General features: G+C 37.7%; 1 protein-coding gene across 1 annotated transcript; it reads left to right on the forward strand.

Moving 5' to 3' along the window:
- The first annotated feature begins 2975 nt into the window (after positions 1-2975).
- On the forward strand, positions 2976-6169 carry LOC119428173 (troponin I, slow skeletal muscle). The gene is made up of 8 exons (XM_037695817.1): positions 2976-3022; positions 3519-3550; positions 3640-3681; positions 5024-5065; positions 5158-5289; positions 5378-5467; positions 5593-5775; positions 5854-6169. The coding sequence occupies exons 3-8, from the start codon at positions 3661-3663 to the stop codon at positions 5953-5955; spliced, it is 570 nt and encodes a 189-aa protein (XP_037551745.1). The 5' UTR covers positions 2976-3022; positions 3519-3550; positions 3640-3660; the 3' UTR covers positions 5956-6169.
- The last annotated feature ends 3819 nt before the right edge of the window (positions 6170-9988 follow it).

Below are 9988 nucleotides of genomic sequence, written 5' to 3' on the forward strand. Positions count from 1 at the left end.
CTGCTCAAAAAGGTAAATATAGCAAAGGTTAGCTAAAAGTATAAAAAGCTAGCTCAAATTTTAAAAGCCCAGTCAGGGCCCATTAAAATCTATCTGGGCAAACCCATGTAGGGCCACTATAGAAACTGCGGGCAAACCCACTTGTTACCCACATTCTGGCCCAGTTGGGACCCAATTAAGGCCCAGGTACATATTCATAAAAACACACATGGGCCTCATGTAAGTTAATCCTCTGGGTCTCACTGAAAATCCAGTCAGGGCCCGTTAAAATCTATCTGGGCAAAACCATGTAGGGCCATGTGAACAAACCCACTTGTTACCTATATTCTAGCACAATTGGGACCAGTTAAGGCCCAGGTAAATATTCCTGAAATCACACACATGGGCCTTAGATGGGCCTCATGTAAGTTAACCATCTGGGTCCCACTGAAAATCCAGTCAGGGTCCATTAAAATCCACCTGGGCAAACCCATGTTGGGCCACCATGGAAATTGTGGACAAACCCACTTGTTACCCATTTTCTAGCCCAGATGGGACCCCATTAAGGCTCAGGCAAATATTCATGAAAGCACACATGGGTATTACATGGGCCTCACGTAAGTAAACCATCTGGGTCCAACTGTAAACCTAGTCAGGACCTGTTTAAATCCATCTGGGCTAAGCCATGTGGGGCCACCATGGAAACAGCGGACAAAACCTTTTGGGGCCCATATTTTTTGCCCATATGTATCCCATATGGGGCCCACCTATGTATGCTGGTTGGGAACCAATAAAAGCCAAGCTAAAACCTATAAGTAGCAGAACGGTTGCTAAAAGTAGCAAGAAATCAGAAACAGAGCAGATGTCCTGAAGCAGATTTCAAAGAGAAGAGAAGGAACAAAAACCAACCTGCTCCATCTGTGTAGCAACAGAGGGGAGTTGGGTTGCATCAAGAATAACACTCCCCACCTGTTGAGGATTTCTTAAAAAATAAAACAATAAAAAGACAGGGCATTTATTTTCTGCATTTAGTCATCTTTAATTTACTTGTACTTCTTTTTGCAGTAATATATTTGTAGCTCCCATTTCGTCCATGAAGGAGTGGAGGCGGAGCTGAATATTTTCCAGCTATTGTGCTATAGTCATGGCAAATGTCAAAACACTAACCCAAACAAAAAAAAAGTGAGAATTAAGTTAAATCATATTCTCTTAGCACATGTAGAATTGAATAAAATATGAAAAGTAGGAGGGATAGCGTTCTCAAAACACAGACAAGTTGCTTCCCCCTCCTTAACTGCTCACAAGAAAGCCTGACATGACCTTTTACTTTAACCTCCATGTTGTCCTAATCTAAAAAAAAAACCTTCACAACTCAGGAGAGCAGTTCATCACAGGACAAGACTGTCCTTCAGCTAATGCTTATCAAAAACATCTTAGCACTTGCTCCAGCTTTCTTTCAGTATAAGCTGCTGGAAAGATTAGAACACTGATGCTGAGTGCGTGAAGCAATTTGCAAGAAGTGTCCGAGCTCAAGTCAAGATTAGCATTCGTGCTCTGAAAGATTTAAACCATCATGACAAGGAGTTGAAAGCACACGAAAATAGAAAAAGGACTCAAAGACCCTCAAATACCTCAGAGTTTTGAATTTATTATCACAACTGTATCACTATTAACTATTAATCACTAGGATTTTCCATTTATCTACAAACAAGTAGGACTTTGAATGTTACACAAATCAAGAAGTCGTTTTTACTTATTAGAATTAAATTATATGTCATTTTGTCATTTTATATGTCATTTTATTTAGAATTAAATTATTGAGCAGTATTTTAAGTGTTATTTTGTCTTATATTTGTTATTCTGTCTCTTTAGAGCCAGAGCCTAAGACGCCAAATCATCATCATCATCATCATCATCATCATCATATAATCACACTCTAAGAATTTTAATTTGAATGTAGTTTTAATGATACATTTTTTTCTTGATCTGTTCATTTTTGCCTGCCGAAAATAAGAAGGTTTTGCTGTATTAAAGTAATAGTACACGTTTAATTTAATACTACTTTGCCTAAAAACATATATAGTGTTGCTTTTACTGAAAAAAGACTGTCCCATGGTGCTTCCCGTACCTTTACTCTTAAGGCCAGAGGGACATTTTAACTTAAACTATGAGCTTTTTTGCTCCATGTGCTATAGGAAGGCATAAATCTTTTGAAACCACTGCCATCCAGCAACTATCTGGAGAAACCAAAGCTTCGATAATAAATCTTTTAGGTAGTTAAACAACCAAGTTTAATGAAACCAGTTTATAAGTTTGCCCAGTTTAAGGAATTCAGACATTTCATGGTATAACCAGCAGTTTTCTAAAGCTGCGTTTTTACTAACAGTGTCACAGATGCACACCTTGTTAAAAAAAAACAAAAAAACGTGCAAGTGAAATAAAAGATTTGTCTCAGTCTTAAGTGAGTTGCTAACATTGCTACCAGTTGAAAGCAAGTTATAATAGGAAAGGGGACGTGACTAATTTTAGAATATGATTGTGAGCTTCTGCCATTCATCAAGGCTTTACAGTGGTTGTGCATTGTGCTCATCTACAGCGTATTTATAACTTGGATAACTTTAGCTTCAACATATGAATGCGAATGAATAATTAAACTTGCCCCAGAGGATCATTTTCTTCTTCCACTCAAAGCTAAGCGAACTTGGTTTGGTCTATGTCAATATGTTGTGAGCACGCTTCTCTAATTAAAATGTTAATATTCATGTTTGTTTATTTTCCAGGGAATTAGTTCTTTTTTTTTTTGCACCAACAGACAAAATCTAGACAATACCATTAAGGTAATGCCCATGCAGGATAATTATACCCCACCCAGGCATTGTCACAGTTTCAGAGAGGTGGGATTCCATGCAGGGTCTCCTGCCAGCACATTCTTGAGACCATATCTGCTGTTCACTCAGCAGCACCCCCCTCATATAAAAAGCCAGCCATTGTCTGCGGCAGCTGCTGTTCAACGCTTTATACCGCTGCAGACATCTATTCTCAGGTAAAATTGCTTTGGGGGTTTAAAAGTATGTTTTCATGGTTAGATTTCCAGCTTTCAGTGCAGAATTTAAAGTTTAAAATTACTTTGTGTCCTGGGCTTTTGTGTGTGTTTGTGTGTGTGTGGATATTGAACTATTTCTACAGACTTTTGTATCTTACAATGTTTCAGATAAAATTAATACTTCTATTACTAGCTGTAATTATTATTCAGTGTATACATTTCAGCATGTTTCTTACTTCTTATTAACTTCCTGAACCGATCTGATCCCCTCACATTGTCTCATTTGTCTGTTTAGTCGTTACAATAGATTTTTTTGAAGTCTTAATCGGCGTCAGAGACTTTGTCGAACCTAAATATACTCGAGACAATTATTCTTGTCTTGTCCTTACTTGTTCTGTCAAAGGATGTTTGTGCTGGATGGCTCAGATGACATGGTGGATCACTGGCATGTTTTTTTTTTAAAACGCCATTATTGTGCACTTCTGTTTCCCCTCAGGTGTTTGATTTTGTGATTAAAAGTTGAGTGAGGTAGTATTTTCATTTTTATCCATAGATTTTTACATTTTCTATAACTGTTCTCCTATAGTGGTCTCATTTGTCCCCGTTTGCTGTTTCAGGAGCTCCACAGACACAGAGCCATGAATCCTAAGGGGGATAAGGTGAGCCAGCTATGTCCTTCTGTGCTAATCCATCGTTCACTGACAGAGGACACGCTGTCCTTACAGACATTGCAATGATGTGGCTGTGGTATCTGTCAGAACTGCTATCAACATTGTTGAGAGCTTTCCACTTGACTTCATCCTATTATTAAAACGTTATCTTTTTATATGCACAGTAGCTGCTGGAAGTGGCAACCAGTTGGCCACTTGGTTTTTCAATGAATTTTACGTCATACAAAATGTCTTATAGGGTGACGCTTCAACTAATCAAGGATATGTAGCGGTGATTTTATATAACATTTCAAATAAGTTTTAAAGTCAATAATGTTTGGTTTTGGTACAAGATGGTGCTTTTGCTAGTTTAACTGGGAGTTCAATGTTTTTTTCTAAATTCCTTCAAAAGCGAAATAATCTCAACAACTGCCCAACTTGTGATTTTTGAAACAAAAAAAAATGTGTTTGGTTGATTTTTTTTTCCTGTTATATTATATTATGGCAATAAATCTATAAAGTTGAAAAACCTGTTTATTTCTCCTTAAATTGTGAGATTTGTTGAGAAAATGTATTTGTGTGTTGAGCAACAGAGTTGTGTATTTGAAAAAAAAAAAAAAAAAAAAAAACTTGCCAGATCGCCTCTGTCAGTGCCAAACACCTTATTCTGCTTTTGACTCTTGTTTTGAGGCTCTGGTACCCTGAGCGCAAACAATCAGGTGCCCAGTTGGTGCACGATTGTGAGAAACCAGTGTGAATCCAATGTCGTCACAGTCTAGTCTTCAAGATGACAACGCTCCCCCACAGAGTGCGGTTTATCAGAAGAAGTTGGGAGTGGTGAGGATGAAATGGCCTGCCTGCAGTCCTGACCCCACTGAACACCTGTGGGATCAGTTTGCGTGTGCCGATTGTTCCAAAGTAACCAACAAGACCAAGATGGTGGACACGACAAAGGCTGGCTGAGGATGGGCCATCACACAGCTGTGCACAACTAAGCTGACCAGGCTGTTGCGGCTGTGTATGGTTCTTCCACATTCTGAGGCCCTATTTGTTTAAACAAATAAATTAAGTTGCTCATATGTTCTGTTTTTTCAAACTTCATTCATCTAATCCAATAAATGACTAAACAAAACTCAAAAGCAGAATAAGCTTTGAATCGGCTAAGAATTAAACTCTGCAGCTCAACATAACAAATGTGGCATTTAAGACGATATAAACAGGTTTTCCAGCGGTATAAGATTAATTGCCAAGAAGCATTGTTAAAACAAATAGTCAACCAAGATTTCCTTAATTTTTGTGCTAAGTTTATATAAAGTTATGTAAAATACATTGACAATATTGTTTTCCACAGCCGAAGTCAAAGATTTCGGCTTCCCGCAAGCTCTCGCTCAAAGTAAGTTATTGCACCGTATTCCTTTTTCAGCTGGGAACTATCAAATGATCCAAACCTTTCGTGTCTGACATAAAACTGTTGTTTTGAATCAGATGTTGCTCCTCCAAAGAGCTTGTGATGATCTGGAGAAGGAGAGGCAGGAGCGGGAGGAGGATAAAATGCGTTATCTGGGGGAGAAGCTCCCACCACTGCAGCTCTCTGGTTTGTCATTGGATGAGCTACAAGTAAGGGTTGTTCTGGATGACTTTTTTTTTAAAACAGCAGAACTTACGCTCACAGATTTAACAGAACAAAATGTGTCTTTTTTTAAAGAAACTTTGCAAACAGCTACATGAGAAAATTGACATAGTGGATGAGGAGAGGTACGACTGTGAGCATAAGGTGATCAAGCATAACAAAGATGTAAGTCTCATTAAAGCACATCCTTTTTATTTCGTCTGAATGAAGTTTCAACCAACTAGACCAGAAGTTTAAAAATGTAATTAAAAAAAACAACCTTTTACTCATTGTGAATTTTGCTACTTTAGATTCACGAGCTGAAGCTGAAAGTACAGGACCTTGGAGGCAAGTTCAAAAAACCTGCATTGAGGAAGGTGAGGGTATCTGCAGATGAGATGATGAGAGCCCTGCTGGGCTCCAAACACAAAGGCTCCATGGACCTGAGGGCCAATCTTAAATCTGTGAAGAAGGAGGACGTCAAACAGGACAAGGTACCAGCATCTTTCAGTCTGGTTTCAGATAGACCAGAAACGACTGCAGCAAACATTCTCATTTTTCTTCTTTTCCAGGTGCTCACCTCTGAAGTGGGCGACTGGCGTAAGAACGTGGAGGCCATGTCGGGCATGGAGGGCCGCAAGAAGATGTTCGATACAGGCGGTGGAGCTCAGTGAGACGCTGCCGTCACAGAAGACGATCGTCTAAAAGCTGGAAGAAAGAAAAAACAAAAATCTAACAAATCAGAAATATGGAACATTCATGTGGAAGAGAACTGATATTAAGTTAGTTATTTTCAGTGCAATGACTCAAAGCACTTAAAGGTTTGGATTAGTGGAGAGCCCTGTTTATTTTTTTAATTTTTGGTTTTGTTATGAGACCTTCAGACACAACAGAAGATGAATAAACTGACGTTTCAATGTTTGATGTTTCATATGCGTTGTTGACTTTATCATGTTTCACAAAGAAGCACAGTGAGGAGTGTGATGCGTTAAAAAAAGAAAGGTGAAAGGTCAGGGGGCCGAGGAGGCAACAGGTGTTCCACACAAAACCCATTATTTTTTAAATAGATCCGTTGGACACATCAATAACATCTCCAGTGAAAGACTATAAACTAAAATGAACTCAAAACTTCTAAAATAATAGCAAATAAAACAAGATTAATGCATGTGCAGGGATTTTTGATTAATTAGCTCACAAGAATTTATTATTATTTTCATTATTGGCTCATTCTCATTGGCGGAAATCTCAAACTTTCTTGCTTTTTACTTCAATCTCTCATCTAAAAACTAAAGGCAGACAAAAATTGGATAGCACAAATGGCTGACATTGTCCTAAACATTCTTTTATGTGTCACTGCGTTCTCTGGCTGCTAACACCCGGCTCCGCCATTTGAAGCACGACACGAACAACAGCTCAGTGTTCTCAGAAATGTGGAGGCTCGTTGCATGCTTTTATGGGTTGCTCATAGGAAAAATATCTGTGTGTGTTGAAGCAGCTGACACAGATTTTTCTAGCATGTCTATTAAAAGATGCGATCACACAATATGTGAGACTACAAGGAGACAAAGTCAAATGTGTGGAGGATGGATGAGGAAAAGCCGCCTCCTTTTCTCACATTCACCTCCTGACATGTCAACAGCTCGGTTAGAGATTATGTAGCCAAATAGTTGTTTAAACTTTCAGAAATGACAGCCTTACTTTGGTGATGGATCCACACAAAACCTGTTTGTATTAGTTAATATAATAATAGGATGTAACAATCAAACAGCATGTGTTTCAGTATTTTGACCACTAGATGGGAGCAAACAGCTGCAAAAACGTCAACAATAAATAGTTTAATGCAATTTCTTTAAGGTTGCATTTTTTTTTCTTTCATTTAAATGTTTCCTATCAAAAACTAAACTGTGTTTTTTTATTCTAGTGTTGATTTGAGTATTAAAATAATGCTGATGGTGTCATTAATCTCTACACATAAATTGTCTTTCTATCCACAAAAATGGTTTGGTCCTGGATTATTGTTATTTTTAAATAAACATGTGTTTCACTTATTTCACATAAAAGAATCAAAAAGTGTGCAACAGAACTGCGAAATAGTTTTATTTCACACATGTAAAACTAAGAACAGCAACACGAGAAGAGGCTGAACTTGAACTGGAAATGTTTGCATTATAAATCTTTAGTGCTTCTAAAAACTCCTCTTCGGTTTGAAGCAGCAGGTAGAGACAGGATCTAAAGTGTCAATGAAGGATGTTATGAAAAGGAACATGACAAACATATACCCAATCAGCTCCATCTCCCAGTCATGGGAGGTCTGGATAATCACCGGACCACCTACTGAAACACAACACCTCTTGCTGATAAATACATCCTCACTCTGTTTGTTGAAGACTGATGACATCACTCCCTCATCAGGTCACACATATACACCCTGCAAACCATGTAATCTACTCCGATATTTCCATGCCCGTTAATTCTAGTTTTTCCTTTCACTTCAGGTAATGCAGTGAGGAAAACGAGCTGGGATTTCCAAGAGTCCCAGCGGTAATTAGTATTTGTCAGGATCTGCTGCTTCAACCAGGAACATGTTGCAAAACTGTTATAGATGGATATAAGGAGCAGTCTGAAAATAATGATCAATAACTGTTCTAATATGTTGTCATAAGCAAAGATTTGTACTTTAAATACCATATTTTTCAGACAATAAGGTGCACTAAATGAAATAAAACAGTCAGATAAGTCAAACTTTATTCAACTCGTTCACTATAACCGCATAAAATCAGTTCACGGTCAGTAAGCACAACCAGAATTCATACATAAGGTGCACTGGATTATAAGGCTCACAGTCGATTGTTGAGAAAATTTAAGGATTTGAAGTGCGCCTTATAGTCCGAAAAATATGGTAGTATAGTATCGTGACCTGCTGTTCTCTGCAGTTGTGATGTGATAAATCCAAAGCTCGAGGCAAATCTGGTTTTGTTTCCTTGAGTGATTGTCTATTTTTGGGGGTAATGACGCAGAAAAAAGAGCTTTGAAATAATTTTAGGCAAACAGACGAAAACAGTCACTCACACACTCTAGACAACCCTCTGACTCCAAAAGTGTTGACTGGATTTGACTGATGCGAGGATCTTTTCATCAACTTCATCAGTTTTCATCTACTATAGTTAACTTAAATAGATACTATATTGATGGATAAATATGGGATTAGTTGTTATATTTATGGATTATACATGTAATGAATGTAAGATTATGTAAGCGGTTAAGGAGTGGGAATTTTGATAAGTTTATACATACCCACTCCCTTGAATATGTAAAACAAAAAGTTTTGACATATGTTTCATGCTATATATTTTCTTTTTTTTTCTTTTTACATATTCAAAAAATAATATATAGCAAATATATATAAAAAATAAAACTATAAAGACATGTAGTTCTCTGTTGCTAGTTCATGTAAACCAGATGAAAGGTTGGTTCTTGTATTAGTCCAGTTTTTGGATAAAATGATCTGATTCCTCAGTAAGACCAAGGAACCAGGAGACAGGTCAGCACGAGGGGAACATGGTCAGGCTGTATAGGAAGCAGGATCAAGCTAAGTAACTGAACACCAAATATTAGTCAGAGGGTGGCGGTTTAGTCACCTTCGCAACTCAACACTCCAACGAAAAACTGAAGTCCTTAAGAAGCTGATGAGCTGATTGGAATCACCTGCTGGAGTTCTTCTTCCTGGTAGTACTGGTAAATCATAACCAGTCCGGCAGAGAGAGCCAGTACCACAGATCCTATAGCACATTGTGCGCCTGCTCATCCACTAAATCTACATGTTTAAAGGTACAGAATCAGGAAAACCACAAAAAGATGTCACAGTTAGAAGATGGTGATCCTAAAGAGAAGGTTGTTTTGAAATCAGGGATGAGGGCCTTGCTCAAGGGCCCAGAGGCAAATGAGGGTGCTTCACTGTTCCCACTCATGTTTTGTTGTAATGATCAGAGGATTCAAACCTCTTGATCTCGGTCGAACATCCACTTTGCTCCGCAGTATTTCAGCATCTCAATCCAGACATAAGGTGCAACACGATGTACATTCATATCTCACACTAGAATTACATGAACCAAACTTCATTTCAAACCTAACTTGGAGCAACGTTGATGCTGGAAAAATTCATAATTTTCATTTTTGAAAGATCAAACCCAAACGAGTGAGATGTTCTTTTAAACTATTATTCAGTTCCATGACTTTCAGATGTGGTTCACAGCAGGTAAAGCTTCATGCTGCTCACCCGTGATGTGCTTTGGTCTATGTTTGGAGCTGTTGTAGTCACACGCAGAATAAATACAGAAAGGAGCAGCAGAATCTTACCGAACTGCTCCGAAATCATTTAAACACACTGCTCCTCTGCATTGCTTCTTCAAGGCTTGGGCAAAAATGTTTGTTATTTCATCAATATGCATTTATTGTGTGAATGTTTATGAAGCACTCACACTATTGTGATCCATTTTTTTCCCGTACATTTTTCAGCGCCATTCTCGTCCTGCAGTTTTCAATATTTTTCCACAAATTATATATCAAAACGTTCAGCTCTTTCAGGACAATCCTGCTATAACTTTATAACTTTATTTATTATTATTATAAATATATATATATATATATATATATATATATATATATATATATATATATATATATATATATATATATATATTGCCTTTT

The sequence above is a fragment of the Nematolebias whitei genome, chromosome 22, assembly GCF_014905685.2.
Source record: "Nematolebias whitei isolate Nwh7 chromosome 22, NemWhi1, whole genome shotgun sequence".
Taxonomy (NCBI): domain Eukaryota; kingdom Metazoa; phylum Chordata; class Actinopteri; order Cyprinodontiformes; family Rivulidae; genus Nematolebias; species Nematolebias whitei.